General features: G+C 35.6%; 2 protein-coding genes across 8 annotated transcripts in view; one reads left to right on the forward strand and one right to left on the reverse strand.

Moving 5' to 3' along the window:
* The window catches only part of RNF17 (ring finger protein 17), a 132,635-nt gene extending 120,945 nt beyond the window's left edge, over positions 1 to 11,690 (forward strand). For both annotated transcript variants that reach the window (XM_007495180.3, XM_001374679.4), the window contains exons 32-37: positions 2,193 to 2,309; positions 5,068 to 5,227; positions 8,870 to 9,005; positions 9,161 to 9,350; positions 10,347 to 10,446; positions 11,515 to 11,690. In XM_007495180.3, the coding sequence (XP_007495242.1) occupies positions 2,193 to 2,309; positions 5,068 to 5,227; positions 8,870 to 9,005; positions 9,161 to 9,350; positions 10,347 to 10,445 (702 nt within the window). In that variant the 3' untranslated portion in view covers position 10,446; positions 11,515 to 11,690. The remainder of the gene's footprint in view (positions 1 to 2,192; positions 2,310 to 5,067; positions 5,228 to 8,869; positions 9,006 to 9,160; positions 9,351 to 10,346; positions 10,447 to 11,514) is intronic.
* Positions 11,691 to 16,507: 4,817 nt separating this feature from the next.
* Positions 16,508 to 18,610, reverse strand: part of CENPJ (centromere protein J) — a 52,298-nt gene continuing 50,195 nt past the window's right edge. For all 6 annotated transcript variants that reach the window (XM_007495183.3, XM_007495182.3, XM_016421841.2 and 3 more), the window contains 4 exons: positions 18,464 to 18,604; positions 18,242 to 18,326; positions 18,010 to 18,130; positions 16,508 to 16,884 (listed from right to left, as the gene is read on the reverse strand). In XM_007495183.3, coding sequence (XP_007495245.2) covers positions 16,692 to 16,884; positions 18,010 to 18,130; positions 18,242 to 18,326; positions 18,464 to 18,604 — 540 coding nt within the window. In that variant the 3' untranslated portion in view covers positions 16,508 to 16,691. The remainder of the gene's footprint in view (positions 16,885 to 18,009; positions 18,131 to 18,241; positions 18,327 to 18,463; positions 18,605 to 18,610) is intronic.

An 18,610-nucleotide genomic window follows, 5' to 3' on the forward strand; every position in this document is an offset into this window, starting at 1 on the left:
CTCAAGGCATTTTTCCTGCATTTGCCTCACCATGAAGACCATGTCAATGGTGCTGCAATCTGGTCGGAAGCCACATTGTGATTCAGGCAGGTTCTGCTCTGAAACAGATGATAGGAGTCTGTTGAGTATAATACAGGTGAGGATCTTTCCAGCAGGGGAGAGTAGTGAGATGCCTCTGTAGTTGTCACAGGCTGCTCGTGAGCCTTTGTTCTTGTATAGGGCTACGATGGAGGCATCTCTGAGTTCTGGGGGAATGTCTTCCTCTTCCCATATGCTGGTCAGCACTATGTGGAATGCCTGGAGCGCCTTTCCATTTAAGGCCTTGTACACCTCGGTTGGGATCCCATCTTTACCGGGTGCCTTGCCTGCACTCATTTGTTTAATAGCTTTTTGGACTTCCTCTATTGAAGGAGGGATGTCAAGTTGTTCAGTGGTGCAGTTTTGGGGGATCTGGTCAAGGGCGCTTTGGTCGACTGAAGAGGGTCAGTTGAGAAGCTGACTGAAGTGTTCTTTCCACCTGTTGCTGATGCCTTTTTTATCTTTTATGAGAGTGTCACCATCAGAGGATAGCAAGGGAGTGGTGGTGGGTTTTAATGGCCCATAGACAGTCTTGAGGGCACTGAAAAATTGTAATTTTTCGTATCAGCAAAGCACTGGATTTCTTCTGCCCTTTTTTCCCACCATTAGTCTTGCGTCTTCCTGATCTCACACTGCGCCGTGGCTTGGAGAGACTTGGATCTGTCCTTTTTAGGAGCAGAATTTGGGTTATTTTGCCACTCCATAAAGGCTTTGTTCTTTTTGCTCAGTAGATCTTCAATAGCAGTGTTGTTCTCATAGAACCAGTCCTGGTGGTTGCGTTGTTTGGGGCCTAGGACTGCCTTTGATGTTTCCTTCACTGTGTCTCTGAACTGGTTCCATTTCTCGGTTGAGCTTCCAGTGAGTGGTCCCTTGGCAGACAGCTTGTCGTCCAGGCAGGACTGGAATTTTTGCAAATAAGATGGATCTCTAAGACGACTCACTTTGTAAAATGCGTGAACTGTCTGGGCACATTTTGGATGGCAAGGCGCAATGTGCATTTGAAGAGTCGCTCTAACCAATCGGTGGTCTGTCCAGCATTCAGCTCCTCTCATGGCTCGGGTGATCTGTACATCCTGGATGTCTCGCCGGCGTACAATGATGTAGTCAATGAGATGCCACTGTTTTGATCGTGGGTGCATCCACGTTGTTTTATATTTGTTTACCATTCTGAACACAGTGTTCATGCTGGTGAGTTCGAACTCTGAGCATTTGCTGAGTAGCAGTAGGCCATTGTTGTTCATTTTGCCCACGTTGTGTTTGCCGAGCACTCCTTTCCATCTTTCATGGTCCTGGCCAACACGGGCATTGAAGTCTCCCAGTGGTATCAGCTTGTCATTTGTGGGCACTGAGTGCAGGACGGCACTCAGGTCAGAGTAGAACTGCTCGATGGTCTCCTCTGTGCTGGTCAGTGTTGGGGCATATGCGCTGATGATTGTGGCATACCGGTCTTTGCTGAGAGGTAAACGGATCTTCATGAGCCTCTCACTGATGCCCACAGGCAAGTCTGGCAGCTGTTTGAGCAAACTGGTCTTGATAGCCAGGCCAACGCCGTGAATTCTGTCTTCATTTGAGGCTCTACCTTTCCAGAAGACAGTGTATCCAGTGGTGGTTTTGCTGAGTGATCCCTCTTCTGGTAAGCTTGTTTTGCTTAGGGCTGCAATGTCGATGTTATATCGTGCCAGTTCTTTACTGATTAGAGCTGTTCTTCTCTCAGGTCTTGGGGAAGACAAAAAACCCACAACTTTTACAGTGTTAATAATGATAATAATAGCAAATATTTATATAGTGCATTAAGGTTTTCAAAATGGCTTTACAAATATTATCTCATTTCACATTTTCATTCAAGCACAAAAAATCAGATTTACTCTACCTGACTGAAATTGTGGTCTAAATGAAGATAAACTGATATTTTTATGAATATAAATGAAGATAAAATGAAGATAAATTGATAGGAGGTTCAACCCATATCTGCAAAATAATTGAAGATGTAGCTATATGACAGTTACCAAATTCCAGAGAGATTTTTGCTAATTTGGAGTCATCATAATGAGTAACTTTCCTTTGAACTTTGGTTTAATGATCATAATGAAATTTGAATTTATCCTATGTTCTAGGAATTGCTTCGGTCTGATACAGAAACTCCTGTTTTACCACCATATTTATCACCATCTCTTCCTCCTCCGGGAGAACTTTATCCTGTCCAAGTAAAGCATGTGGTCTCACCTAATGAGGTACACAATTTAAATGTACAGTGGGCAAGTGAACATTGGAATCAGTACAGCAACATGGCAATCATGGCATCACCATTCTATAGTTGATTTGTACGGTCTTAGGGGGATAGTGGAAGTTTATAAGGCATTATCATCTCATGAGAACAAACAATGAAGGGAAAACAAAAAACAGTTTAAAGATACCTAGAGGAGGAACCCAATTTAGCAAGTAATTCTAACAGTATTGAAAGATCACAAAAGAAGAAAGCTTCAGATTATGTTATTACAAACTTTTGACCATCAAGGACATTGAGTAGAGGTACCACATTTTGTGGCTATGTCATAGTCCTCCATTTGCTTATAGAAAAGGGGAAATGGCACTGAAGAAAACAAAGATGAAAAAACAGATGAACTAGGCCAAATGTATGCTTTCGGGGGCATGATTTTGAGGAAATACCAGTTATGGCTTCGGAGGGGGGAGGAATCACAGATGTTATAACCATAAAACAGACTGATAAAGTATCAATCGCTGACTTATATGTCTGATTTCTTATCTGTAGAAAAATTTTTTAAAGTAATCTTCACACATCTTAAGGTCAATCTTAATGAAGTTATCAGAAAGAAATATTCAAGCTTTCATAAATAGTATCCCATAGCAGACTACATCTTTTATATCACATTGTTGAAAGATGAAAAAAATACAAAATCTTTTTAAAGACTGTCCTATAACAAAGTATCTCTCAGACATATGTTATTTTTTCCATTTTTAATATTTTTTCCTATTACATGGAAGAATTTCTAGATTTTGAAAAAATTTGAGTTCCAGATTCTCTCCCTTCTTTCCTTTCCCCCTCTTTCATTGATAAAGCAAACAGTTTGATATGTTATACTTTCCTATAACAATATATATCATATGTTTGCAGTCATGCAAAATATATTTCCATATTAGTCATATTGTAAAAGAAAACACAATCCAAAAAATAAAGCCAAGAAAAATAAAGTTTAAAGGTATGCTTTCATCTGCATTCACTCTATTAGTTCTTTCTCTGGCTTTTATCATCATGACTCTTTTGGGATTGTCTTGGATCATCGTATTGCTAAAAATAGCTAAGTCATTCACGGTCATTCATCGTACAATATTGCTGTTTCTGTGTATGATGTTCTCTTAATTCTGGTCACTTCACTTTACTACTCTGCATCAGTTTGTGTGAGTCCCAATTTTTCTGAAAGCATCTTGCTCATCATTTCTTATAGCACAATAGTATTCCATCACAATAATATGTTATAACTGGTTTAGCCATTCCCCAACTGATGGGTATCCCCTCAATTTCTAACTTTGCCACTTCCCAAAGAGCTGCTATAAAATTTGTGTATATAGAGATGATTTTCCTTTCCTTTTTTTTATTTCTTTGTGTTACAGACCTAGTAATGGTATTGTTGGTCAGAGGACATGCAATTTTATAGCCCTTTGGGTATAGTTCCAAATTGTCTTCCAGAATGGTCAGATCCATTCGCAATTCCACCAAAAATTCATTTATCAACACCCAATTTATCAACACCTCCTCCCAATATTTATTTTTCATTTTCTATCATATTATCCAGTCTAATAGGTGTGAGGTGGTATCTCAGTGTTGTTTTAATTTCTCATGTATATGTTAAAATAAAATCCTTGAACAATGTAACAAGAGGAACTCCTTGTACAACTCTAGAATCATTAGCCTTAGTTGATAGAGTGAACTGGACTCAGTTCACTGGACTCAGAATACAAGTTTATTAATTCAAATCCTGCCTCTAACCAAAACCACCATATTAAGACTGCTCTTTCACTGTCAATCCCTTGCTTAGTCTGCTGCACCTTAATCCTGGTTGCCTCCCTAGGAAAAGGGAGACTCTCTTGTTCTTGTTTTTGTTGAACCTAGCACTTGGCAGCATGACTGACACAGAGTACTCCATAAATGCACCACTTTTTTTTTCCTTTTTGGAAATAGTTGCTGGCTGATTAGTTAATGAGAATCCTATAGATATAGTTTACCTAGACTTTAGCAAAGCATTTGACAAAGTCTCCATGATCTTATTCATGTTATTCTTAGGGAAAAGTGAGCCAGAAAATAGTAATTGCTTGGACTCAAAACTGATTAAATTGGCTGTCCAAAGAGCAAGTTACTAATAGTTCAACGTCAGCTTCAATTTGGAAGGAAGGCTCTAGTGAACGACTTGAAGCATCTGTGCGTGGATCTGACTTGTTTAACAATTCTATCATTGATTTGAACAAAAGCATAGATAGACTGTCTTGTGGCTGGAAGAATTAGACTTGTTCTGGCTGGCCCCAGAGTGCAGAATTAGATACAGTCTTTGAACATTGGAAAGAGACACATTTCGGTTTTCTGTAAGGAAACTTTTACTAACACCCCAAACCATCCCAATGAACGTTTTATCTTTCACTGATGATTTTCAAGCAAAAACCGAAAATATACCGTGGATGAGATTCTGGTTCAGATCTTGATTAAACTAGATGGTTCCTGAGATCTAAAATGCTTTTGAAATCTTTCCAAGGAAGAATGTGTCCAAAAAAAGAGAAGGTAAAAGAAAAGACTGCTGAGGAACATCTGGCATTAAAAGTTTAGAAATAGATGAGTCACCAGAGCAGAAGTACCAAGGAATATCCTAATTCATAATTATTACTGATTCTTGTGTATTCTTTTGCCCATTGTAAAATGAATATTCCAAAAATAACAACATGAAAGAATAGATATTACCATTTTTTTTTCTTTTGGGCTAGGTGTATATATGCCTTGATCTAATAGAAAACTTCAACCATCAAAATGAGACAACTGATAATGGAGTCACCTGGGAGTCTGAACCAAAGAGCCTGGATGAAGTATTACAGCGTTGTAATCAGAATGTGGATTCTCTCCCTTCATTGACAGATTTCAGATCAGGTATTTTTTGTTATTCTTTCAAATATAGAAACATTTCATTATATTTTTTAAAACCCTCAGTTTCCATCTTAGACTCAATATTGTGTATTGGTTCCAAGGCAGAAGAGTAGTAAGAACTAGGCCATGGGGGTTACATGATTTGCTCACAGTCACACAGCTGAGATGTGTCTGAGGGCAGATTTGAACTTAGGACCTCTCATCTCTAGGCCTGGATCTCAATCCACTGAGCCACCCAGATGCCCCCTATATTTTTATTCTTTTTTTTTTTAAATATTCCTTACCTTCTGTCTTGGAGTCAATACTGTGTATTGGCTCCAAGGCAGAAGAGTGGTAAGGGCTAGGCAATGGGGGTTAAGTGACTTGCCCAGGGTCACACAGCTATATTTTTATTCTTAATGAAAAGTTTTAAAATAATTTGGGGGAGCTTTAGTTAAATGTTTTGAAAAAAATAAAAATAATTTCTTTAAATCATGAATTTTGTCACTTTCTTTGAATGTCTGCTATTTTCATAGTAGAAGAAATATTGTATATTTTTGCCTTTGAATAAGATATTATTATTGATGCCTTTTGTTTTTTATACTATGGTGTTTTCCTGATGTGCTTCATTCTCATGGAGCATTCCCTTTTTTAAAAAATGAAAGCTAATTGACATGGGATATTCTGTACTTACTGTCTCCCAACTCTCTTACAGGAAAAAGGGAAGAATATTTTATATCATCTGTTCTCCAGGAACTATATTGATGATTGTGTTTAATCTTGAGCTCATTTTCTGGTGTTTTTATTTTCATTCATATAATTTTAAATGTTGATATGTTCACAAAATAATAGCTAACTTTTATAGGACTTAAAGTTTTGCAAAGCACTTTATCATGAACAATACATCTGGGTTGCTTATTGTAGTTGTTTTTCATTGAACTTCCTTTTTGCTTTGATGAAGAGCCACACGTGGTAAACAGAATTGATGTCCACTCTTTCTTATACAGATTAAAAGAAACCACTCTTAAGGAAGGAAAGGTACATCCAGTGTTAGAATTGGTCATGTCTATCATTGATCTAATTTTATTTCCTTTTGCATTATTTCAACTTGCATTTCACTAAACCCTGGAACATGAAAACAGAAAATGACATCTCTCAGTGGATGGGCATATGAAATAATGATAGACTTATTAAATGCAACCTTTAATATTTCAGTGCTTCAAAGATTTGTAATTTCTCAGATAAGGGTGCTTCTTCCACAAACTCTTATTGCAACCTCTCTACAACTTACTAGTCTTTGAGACCTGTTTTTGTTACATCCTTCCCCCGTCCCCCAATTGAATCACCCTTAGGCCAACTTAATGAGTCTCTGAAGTTTGCTAGACTGGTCCTCAGTAATCGGATTTACATCGGCCATTTCTGAGCTTCTAACAATAAAGTCCTTCTCCGATGCTTCACTATAAGATGGCAGTAACACTGGGCTCAAGTATAAATCTGATGATGATTAGAAGAAATATCTGTTAATAATTCTAGAATTCCTAAGTATAATAAATTTGTTACTCTAAGTAGGACTAAATTTAAACTATCTAATTCAAAGATAACTCTCTCAAGAATAAATTCACTGGATAAAGTCTTAGAATCTCTCTTAGCAACCCATTTCTACAATACATCCAATTACATTTCAAGGCAGCCTAATACCATGAGAGTAGTGGAAAGGAAGGTTATTCTGTGTTTAAGTTAACTAAAAGAAATATAGGCTTTAGGGGAAAGAATATTGCTGAGTGATGATAAAGTTCACTTTCTCCTGTTCAGATCCTTGATGTCATTTGTGGAACTCTTCCCTTAAATGTTTAATACCTACCTGAGTTTTCCCCACCCCTTTGTTCCCTTCAAACACTCTGATTTGAACCACACATAGGAGGTGGTCATGCTTTATATATACACACCATGTAGCCTTCATCTGTACCTCAAAACAAGTAAAACATGTTCCAGAATTCTTAGTTTGGCTCTAAAAACTGGTGTTTATAGTTGGAAAAGCACATTATGTACATCATCTTATTTGAACCTTACTACTATGAAGTGAGTACTCCAATACATCTGATAGTTCATTGTTTCAGGAGTTCTTTTCAGTGAAAGATCCCAGCCTAGATCTTGTCTGCCTTTTGTCTATATCCTCCCTTTAGCTCCCCAAATAGAATCTAGCCAGTGTTAGGAGCTTTCCACCTACTCTTAAATACTGAAGAGGTGCTGGTCATCTCATCTTCATCTAAGGAAGAATAAATGGGGTTCAAAGAGGCCAAGTTATCTCTATGGTTAGAAAGTTCTATCCAGTGGAACTTGAAGTCAAGTCTTGCTTCCCTTAGGTCCATTATTCTAGGTACATGTAGCATGTTAATAAAAAAAGAGTCATATTTAAATGAAGAAGCTGCATTTTAAGTTGAAGATTAGATGGAAGCCATATTTCTATTCAGTTACTATGGAGGAATGAAACTTGCTAAGTGAATGGGCTGGAGTTAGATCCAGTATGTGATTTTCCCAACAAGTTCTTTAAATGAATTAATTGTTACACAAAATACTTATTTTAATAATGAAATGTGGCATTAGGAAAATTTTTTGGCATAAACTTGAGAAATTAAAATTGTAAATTATGTAATGAAAAATTGGGAGTATGACTGTAGTAAAACATGGAACTGTTAAATATTGATGAGAAAGATCTTCAGTATTTCAAGGCTCTATGATTTATACAGTATCTGTGATTTAGTTTGGGTGCTCCTTCCCCTGATACTATTTGTATTAGTCTTAGAGTATCTGCCTCAAGAATTAATCAACTTGTAGCCAGCCTGGAAATTAATTATCCCTGAATATAGTTAGACCAGTCCTCAAATAAAGTGACACATAGTTTTGGCTTGTCCCATTCTCAGATTCTATCCAATTTGGAAGGACCCAGTAGAGCTTATGCTCTGCTTTAAGCCAAGGCAACACAGTCCTGTTTTGATGGAAGAGAATGTGTAACTGGTTATAAAGCTGCCAGGCAAATAAAACCTAAAGCAGCCAGCCCTCAGTGCTCCATTCTCCAGAGAAACTGGAAGGATAAGGCTATGTGGATTGAGGAGATATCTGTCCTGTATGTGGGGGAGGAAAGGTAACTGCTGCTTACATAAAATAGAAAGCATGGAAATAGGAAAACTGCTCATGGGGTGCTGGTCTGCCTGGCTGGCTTATAATGAGTGCTATGTAAATGTTAGCTACTATATAATTATTGTTGTTGTGATTTACATAGTTTTTCATCTAGACCTAAGTAAACATTCACTGTTCAAACTTAAAAAGGGCATTGAGAAAGAAGCAGTTCATTTTGGAACTGACAGGTAATCAGGACTAATATTTTAAAATGTAAGGGGAAGCTGGGTAGCTCAGTGGATTAAGAACCACCCTAGAGACAGGAGGTGCTAGGTTCAAGTGTGATCTCAGACATTTCCTAGCTGTGCCACCTTGAGCAAGTCACTTGACCCCCATTGCCTAGCCCTTACCACTCTTCTGCCTTGGAACCAATACAGAGTATTGATACTAAGACAGAAGGTCAGGGTTTAAAAAAAATGTAGGAGCCTTTCATACTTGTTAAGTAGTGAAAATGTTAGTTTTATATTATAATTTCCCTTTTCTTTCTAGAAATGCCTTGTCTTGCAGAATATAATGATGGTTTATGGTATCGAGCAAAAATTCTTTCCATTAAAGAATTTGATCCCCTTGCTATCCTGGTACAATTTGTTGACTACGGATCAACTGAAAAATTGCCAACAAGCAGGTGAATTCAATATAATTATGTGCAGCAATAATTTAAGTATGCTATTTTCTTTCCTTTCTCCAAGAATGTCTTTTGAGTTAAGCATTCTTTTCAGTTTTTAAAAACTATTAAATTGCTACATGCTGTTATGTTTTAATAAGCTTCTTCTGTTTCAGATTGCGTCAAATTCCAATCCACCTTATGAAATATCCTGCTCGGGCTGTAAAAGTCCTTTTGGCTGGATTTAAACCTCCATTAAAAGATTCAGAAAAGACAAGAATTCCATATTGCCCCAAGTGGAGTATGGAAGCCATGTGGGCTATGATAGACTGTCTTCAAGGAAAACAGCTTTATGCTTCCTCATTGGTAAATTTTTATTCTAAATAGCAGGAGTACATAGTGTTCAGAAGTCTAATGCTAATTTTTCATCACTGAATAATATCTCAGTTGCCTATTCATAATTATATAGTACAGAGGTTATCCTACTCCTCTGACTTTGAACTAGATTTAAATGTAACTGGGAAATATTTAGCAAAATAAATAAAAATACAATACAACATAATGTTCTTTTCTGGCTTTCTGAGTTAATATGCAGGCCATGGGGATCCTACTGAATTTGACACAATTGATGTAGCACATAAAGGTATATTGGATTGATATAGAAACTTAATTTTAAGGTGTATTAGAAATCATGTAATACTTAAAAATGAATTCCAATATTGTTTAGTTATTCAGCTTGGAATTCATTTTTAAGTATTACAGTCTGCATTCATTTTGAATTTTTGTTAAGAGCAGAAACTATCAGAAACCCCAAATAATGCAAATAATCTGAATGCTTTGTTAAAGTAAATGCCCATAATTCCTTTGCAACATAAAATTTAGTAGATATGGCAAGAGAAAATGGGTTTATTTCAAACCTGATATTGTTATATACAGCAAGTGTTTGTTTCAACTATGTATTTGAAAGTTATGATTATGATGAGAACATTATAATGTTCTTTGTAGTACATAATAGCCATATTAAAAGACAGACCTCTCCTAAGATAATTTAAATCAGGTTTTTCTGGATAGAAATACATCTGAATACATTTATACATGTACATTGATATATGTAGGTATATATTCAGAAGAATATATCTATATACTCAAACATATATAGAGATGATCATATAAGGTAGCATTTGTAATATGCATATAGAATGTTGATATCAGAAGTTTATGATCGTAAGCTTGAGCGTTTAGAGAATCGAAGTTGGTAGAATGGGTTCTCGGGGCTGTTGTACATATAGGGAATAGCTTAGAGTAGAATAAAGTGGTAGGAAGAGAATTGAACTTATTTGACAAACTATACTTTTGTTCTAGACTCAGTCACCGGAATATATAGTGACTTTATATGAAGATGAACAATATCCAGTTCATATGTCATTGATTGAAATGGGACTTGCAGATTTAGATGAATGATGTAAGTATGCATAATGCTTGAGCACAACTTAGGATTAGTAACAGACATCAATGCCATATGGATAAGTGAGCTAAGTAAAAAACAAGCAAAAACCCTCCCCTAAATGAGGCATGCTCCAGCTCTTGGACCTCTTTCCTGGAATCTTCCCTTTATCTTGTAAAAGGTACCAAAGAGTTCTAGATACCTTTTCTTAGACTATTTCCAACCATTACAGAACCAACAGAGGCATGGACCAATAGCTTTCAGCTGCTATTTCAGGCAGTTTCTATGCCTACACAAAGACTTAATTAGAATCATACCGGTAATGATATAGGAGAAATTTTAGTTAGACTAGATTATATATGTATACGTGAAGATATGAAAATATATTATATCCATGTAGGTAATAAGCTTGTCCAGTTGCATTTTTGTATAAATTAAGAATATTAGATCAAATCTGGCCTCAGCCTTCCTGTGTGACCCTGGGCAAGTCACTTAACCCACCCACCCACCCCCATTGCCTAGCCCTTACCTGTCTTACATTATTCTGTCAATACACAATACTGTGTATTGATTTCAAGGCAGAAGGTAAGAGTTTTTTAAAAAAAGAATATTAGAATAGGGAAGAATATTACCTTCCCCAATTTCACCAATTAGGAATTGGGCCCATAAAGGTTAAAAGACTTATCTGTGCTCACATTCAGTTAGTTTCAGAGATTTGATTTGAAACTAGGGTTTCATCCTTATCAAAGTTTCTTCCATTTTGCAAGCTCTTGGATGAGTCTAAGTATCTAAGAAAATACAAAGTTGTGTGTACACATACAGTAAAAGTCTATTCAGATTGGATATTTAAAACGGTTCAGAAGTGTTAGGCTGAATCACTTTGTACTGTCTTTGAAAAAAACTGAGTGTTAAAAAGAGTGATGTTCAGCTTTTAAAAGTATAAACTAATTTCAATCATGCTCATCCACAAAGCTTTATTTAAGTGCTTAGGGAATCTTTTTTTTTTTTTTGTAGTCATATATAAAGGTCTAAATCAAGAGCTTTACAGTACAGATGTACAATTATACCAGAGCTTTTGTTTTGCAGGTGTATTCAATATCATGCTGAGCACATGTGGCAGCCCAGAAGAAACATTTTAGTTCTACTTAGAGCAGTTTAGGCTTATTTTTGTTTAGTTTTTCAACATGATAATTTTCATATACTGTCTTTTGTTGGATTGTTAGAAATTCTTTTTAAAATTATTAAAGAATATGCTAAATAAATGTTTGTTTGGATTCTTTGTTTTCCTGGTTTATTTTACTATCAGTTTTTATTTCAATATGATATGAAATATATTATGTTGGAAGAACTTCTGGTGGTATGGTATGATAGGCTCTTAACTATGTAAATGAATTTAATAGTAACTCAGGTTTCAGGAACTTTCTGAAACAATTTTAATTAGGTTAGTTAAATCATACATAATACGTGTTAGTCAGATGCTAGCCATATGTTGATTAGAAAAATAAAAGTGGAACTTTTTGTTCATGATTTCTTGAATCAGTCAAAACATGCAGCTAAGTGGGTTAACTATTGAGATAACTTAAGATATTCATATTGTAAAGATAATTTTAGGGTTGTGACTTAAAATCTAAATTAATTGGTCACTAGGGGAAAATCCTAATAAAATACCACATCAGCCTGGAAATTTATGGTAATTTTAATTAATATAGAGGGAAGGATTTTAAGGAGAAAGAGGGAAGAGGGTATAGGATTTTTCCTGGCACAGGCCAGGTGGAGTTCAAGATCTCCGCCACTAAGTCTCTGAAGAAAATTAGAGGCTTCTAAGAGGATAAAGTTGGAAAGTGAAGGAGGAAAACTCAGCAAGAAAACTCACCACCAAACTGGACAATAGCTGTAGCCACACCAAGATGCCGAAAGGCCCAGCACACTGCCACCAGCAAACTCTCCACCACCAAAGGCACCAGAGAGAGGAAGTGACGCGAAATATATAGACCTTTTACTCTTGTGTCCCCTCCTCTAAATTTTCAAGTCTACCAATCACATCAGATGCTTTTCTCCAGGACTGCCCATTCTTTAGTTCTCATCTTCCTCGATTAGATTGTCTTCTTTTGAGTTACTTAATACTTCTTTGTTAAGTTCACCTTTTGTTAATTACTTAACCTTTTTGTGAGATTAATTTACCTTTTATAGGTACATAACAACTTTTGGTAGTAAGATCTAAAAATAATTGTAGCTTAAAGTTCTAGCTTCACTATAAAGTAAGAGCTAAGTACCTTCATTGATCAATCAGGAGATTACAATTTTATCTTCACCATAAAGTAAGATTTAAGCAGAGTGGAGTAATTTAAAGTTCACAATAGGGGGCAGCTGGGTAGCTCAGTGGATTGAGAGCCAGGCCTAGAGATGGGAGGTCCTAGGTTCAAATCTGGCCTCAGACACTTCCAGCTGTGTGACCCTGGGCAAGTCACTTGACCCCCCATTGCCTAGCCCATACCACTCTTCTGCCTTGGAGCCAATACACAGTATTGACTCCAAGATGGAAGGTAAGGGTTTAAAAAAAAAAGTTCACAATATAGTGGATAAATGATGTTATGAGAAATTCATTAACTCCTGAGTCAAAATATTTTATTTTAGGATTGTGCTCTCTCCTGTGATCTATTTTGAACTGAAATCTACCCCATTGGTCCTGCCCCATCCCTGCCAACCAACCATCAGTCTCACCCTTAAAAAACTTTTCAGACTTTTTTATCTTAATCTTACTAATGGCATGGTGTGTGGATCCCTTCACCAAAATATTGTCCTCTGGAAATATAGGTTATAAATAAAATAAAGAACAAAATCCTGGAATACTCTATTAGAGCCAGGTTCCTCCAACAGAGTTGCTTTGAACCCCAGGAGTCTCAGTGCTCTTGGAAATAAGTGAAGGACACTGGAGTAGGTATATGAGAACAAAGATGAAAATCAAGGAACTTCTGTTCTACTGGAGGGTACAACATGTAAAAAGGCATGTAAACATAAGAAGAGAGTACTAGTAAGATCAAATTGTAGAATTTCCATTTAGGACAAAAAAAGTCAATTAAATTTTATCTGGTTTAATTTTCTTTTTTTTAATTATTTTTAAAAATATTTTTCCATGTTTACATGATTCATTTTATTTCCCTCTCCATCTCAAAGCTGAAAAGCAATTCCACTGGGTTACACAAATATTATCACTTATACTTATTTTCATATTATTCATCTCTACAGTAGAGCAATATTTTAAAACCAAAACTCCAAATCATATACCCATATAAACAAGTGATGTTGTATATTTTTCTTTTGCGCTTCTACTCCCACAGTTCATTTTCTCGATGTGGATAGCATTCTTTCTCTTAAGTCCCTCTGAATTGTCCTGGATACATTGCATTGTTACTAGTAGAGAAGTCCATTACAGTGGATCATTTCACAGTGTTTCACTTTCTGTGTTAAAATGTTCTCTTGGTTCTGCTCATTTCACTGTCAGTTCATATAGAAATCCTCCAGATCATCATTCCTCACAGCACAATAGTATCCCATCACCATTACATACTACAATTTGTTCAGCCATTCCCCAATCAAAGGACAACCCCTCATTTTCCAATTTTTTGCCACTACAAAGTGTGGCTATGAATACTTTTGTTCAGCCCTTTTTTATTTCCTTAGGATACAAACTCAGTAGTGGTATTGCTGGATCAAAGGGCAGGCATTCTTTTAAATTCCTTTGCGCATAGTTCCAAATTGCCTTCCAGAATGACTGGATCAATTCACTACTCCACCAGCAACGTACTGGTGTCTCAATTTTGCCACATCCCTTCCAACATTTATTATTATTCTTTCCTGTCATGTTGGCTAATCTGCTAGGTGTGAGGTGGTACCTCAGGGTTGTTTTGATTTCCATTTCTCTATTCAGAAGGAATTTTCTCATGTAATTATTGATAGTTTTGATTTGTCTGAAAACTGTCTATTCATGTCACTTGACCATTTGCCAATTGGGGAATGGCTTGATTTCTTGTACATTTGACTTAGTTCCTTATAATTTTAAGAAATTAGACCTTTGTCAGAGATTTTTGTTATAAAAAAATTTTCCCCCCAGTTCCTTCTAATTTTGGTTGCATTGGTTTTGTTTGGACAAAACCTTTTTAATAGAATCAAAATTATTCGTTTTACATTTTATAATGTTCTCTAGCTCTTGCTTGGTCTTAAATTCCTTCTTTTCCCATAGATCTGACAGGTATACTATTCTATGTTCATCCATTTCCCTCTATTTACCCATTTTGAATTTATCTTGGTATATAGGGTATGAGACATTGATCTAAACCTAATTTTCCCCATATTGTTTTCTAATTTTCCCAGCAGTTTCTGTCAAAGAGTGAGTTCTTGTCCCTAAAGTTGGGGTCTTTGGATTTATTTGAACACTAGCTTGCTGAGGTTACTTACCCCAGTCTATTCCATCAATCCTCCCTTGTCTCTTAGCTAGTACCATATTGTTTTGATGACCACTGCTTTATAGTACAATTTAAGATCTGGTACTGCTAGTCCCCCATCCTTCCCTTTTTTTTTTTCATTTTTTCCCTTGACATTTTTTTTTAACCCTTACCTTCCATCTTGGAATCAATACTGTGTATTGGTTCCAAGGCAGAAGAGTGGTAAAGGCTGGGCAATAGGGGTTAAGTGATTTACCCAGGGTCACACAGCTGGGAAGTGTCTTGAGGCCAAATTTGAACCCAGGACCTCCAATCTCTAGATCTGGCTCTCAATCCACTGAGCTACCCAGCTGCCTCCCTCCCTTGATATTCTTGACCAACAATGAACTTTGTAAATACCTGGGTTTATCTTGGAAAATAGATTCCCAAATATATTGTCTAGATTGATTTCAAATGGAGTTTCTCTTTCTAACTCTTGCTGCAGAGTTTTGTTGGAAATATATGGGTTTGTTTTATATCCTGCAATTTTGCTAAAGTTATTGATTTCCACTAGCTTTTTAGTTGATTTTCTAGGGTTCTTTAGGTATACCATCATATCGTCTGCAAAAAGTTTAGTTTCCTCATTGCCAACTTTGATACCTTCAATTTCTTTTCTCTAATTGCTACTGATAGTGTTTCTAGAACAATATTAAATAGTAGTGGTGATAATGGGCATCCTTGTTTGACTCCTGATCTTATTGGGAAGGCTTCTAACTTATCACCATTGCAGCTGAAACTTGCTAATGATTTTAAATAAATACTGCTTATTATTTTGAGGAAAGGCCCTTTTATAGGAATAAACACTTTTTAGTGTTTTCAATAGGAATGGGTGGTGTATTTTGTCAGAGGCCTTTTCTGTATCTATTGAGATAATCATGTGATTTCTGTTAGTTTGTTGTTGATATGGTCAATGATGCAGATGGTTTTCCTAATATTAAACCATCCTTGCAGTCCTGGTATAAATCCCACCTGGTCATAGTGAATAATCCTTATGATGACTTGCTATAGTCTCTTTAGTAGTATTTTATCCAAGATTTTTGCATCTATGTAATTTAAGGAGATTGATTGGTCTATAATTTTCTTTCTATGTTTTTGGTCTACCTGGCTTGGGAATTAGTACCATATTTGTATCAAAAAAATTTTTGGTAAGACTTCTTTGCTTATTTTGTCAAATAGTTTGGGATTAGTTGTTATTTAAATATTTGACAGAATTCATTTGTGAATCCATCTGGCCCTGGGGATTTTTTCTTAGGGAATTCCATGTTAACTTGTTCAATTTCTTTTTCTGATATGTCTATTTCCTCTTTTGTTAACCTAGGGAATTTATATTTTTGTAAATATTCATCCATTTCACTGGATTGCCATACTTAGTCATATAATTGGACAAAATAGCTCTTAATAATTGCCTTAATTTCCTCTTCATTAGAGATGAGATTCCTCTTTTCAATTATAATACTATTCATTTGATTCTTTTTTTTTAATGATTAACCAATACTTTTATTTGTTTTTTCAAAATATAGGTGGTTTAATTTTCATGGTGGCATAGTCATTCTGCACAATCCTAAGGATATTGCAAAAATATCAGAGGACAGATAGGACAAACTATAAAACTTGAAACTTTATTTTAAATACCTGAAAACATCAAAACTTTTCATTTTTATACACTATTTACAAATTAACAGACTGCTATAGAATTTACATCAATATACATAAATAAAAAAGAAAAGTTGGAAATTAGTTGCCAAAGCACCACATATCACTTCATGATTAAGAAACAGTTTGCTACAACTTGGTGTCCATCAAAACATTACCATCCTTATCTTTAATTCTTACTCGACCAGATATATACTTTGTTTCTTGGTGGCCATTCGAATATACAGTCTTAATGGTGCCATCTGGATATTCCCGTCTTTTGAACTGGGGAGTATGAAGTTCTCTTTGGCCATTGTTAAATTCTATTATTTTGTTGCCATCTCTGTTTTAAAAAAATTATGAATTTAGTAATATTTTTCCCATTACATAAAACAACCTCAAACCAATAACAATATTACCTCCCGATTTTTTTTCTCCATCTGATTTCTCTTAGTCTCACTGCCACATATGACCAATCAAAATTCAGTCCTCATTTCCCTCTACAATTCTTGCATACATCTATTTTTCACTGTTATGTCCTGTAGGTACTTAATAAATTCTATTATTTTAAAAACTGTAGAAAGAATTATGACCTTTTCCATTTTGATCATCTTTGTCCAGACCTTTCTTCTGATCTCACAATTTTGATTACTACATGTACCTGTTGGTGTCTTCATGACATTTCTGTATCTAACCTATACCTTACTAGACCAAGATTTTACAATAGTCCCTATTATTTATCACATCAAACTCTAATCATGCCTGACTGGCATAATTAGACAGGCTATCCTATTACTATACACCCAAAACTCTTTTCTAGACTGACTTGCCAGTACGATCCCTGCTAATCCATGTTCACTCCCATTTAATATCCAACTAAAATAACAATACTGTCAAGAAACATTCACTGATGAGGGTTTATCATTACTTTCTACAGACCCTATAAACAATATAATGTTCATGCATTGTTTATATACAATATTTATTTGAATACTTGAGTATGATATATATGCAATTTTTCAATTAAATTATCAGCTAGCTCTAAATTCTGTTAGGGTAAAGGTGTGTTGTTTGTAATTTAGCTAACAAGTGTATTAATACCTAATGATCCAATAAACATCTTTGACACTCAGGATACAGATGTACAAACTTGTCTTAATAGGATAGGAGGGAAATGGAGTCATATGAAAAGCAAAAGTATTTTTTTAAACTACTACTGAATTTAAAAGCAAATCTTGGGGCAGCTGGATGGCTTAGTGGAATAAGAGCTAGGCCTAGAGATGGGAGGTCCTAGGTTCAAATCTGACCTCAGACACTTCCCAGATGTGTGACCCTGGGCAAGTCACTTGACCCCCATTGCCTAGCCCTTACCACTCTTCTGCCTTGGAACCAATACATAGTATTGATTCTAAGACTAAAAGAGTAAGACTTTTTGTTTTTTGGTGTTTTTTTAAAATGCAATTCTTACTGTTGTACACGAACAATGGTACCATCTGGGAAAATTCTTTCTTCTCTTCCATCTTCAAATAAATTTTTAATGGACTGGTCAGGAAATGTAATTTCTTTTCTTCCATCTGGAAAATGCTTTTCTGGTTTTAAAAGATAAATATAGTATGACATGAACCTGCATTCTCATTTTGAATTATTTTGGGGAAAAATAGCGGTAGAAAAGGAATTGAGAGAAAAATCACAAATTTCACCTATTTGTCCACTTGAGAAATGTAAAACCTCCAGTCCCTCTGGATAAGTGGTATGAGTAGTCTGAGTAGCTGCATAGTAGTAAATCTATAAAGGAGAAAAAACAGCATGTTTGCTCTTAAAGAAGTGTGTGTGTACATATATCTACATACATACATGTATACAAACACATCTCGGTGTGTATTAAATATAAAGGGGTAGGAAATTCATCTATAAAAACATACCACTCTTTCATCTGGCATGACTTTTTTCACATCCCCGTTGAAAAAAGTAATAGTGATAGTTTTTCCATCTGAACTCACTTCTTTCCGAGTTCCATTTGGGAACAAGATAACGTGGCATCCACTTTTTAAAACCTTTTCAACCTAAAA

This window comes from Monodelphis domestica, chromosome 4 (genome assembly GCF_027887165.1).
Source record: "Monodelphis domestica isolate mMonDom1 chromosome 4, mMonDom1.pri, whole genome shotgun sequence".
NCBI classification, from domain to species: domain Eukaryota; kingdom Metazoa; phylum Chordata; class Mammalia; order Didelphimorphia; family Didelphidae; genus Monodelphis; species Monodelphis domestica.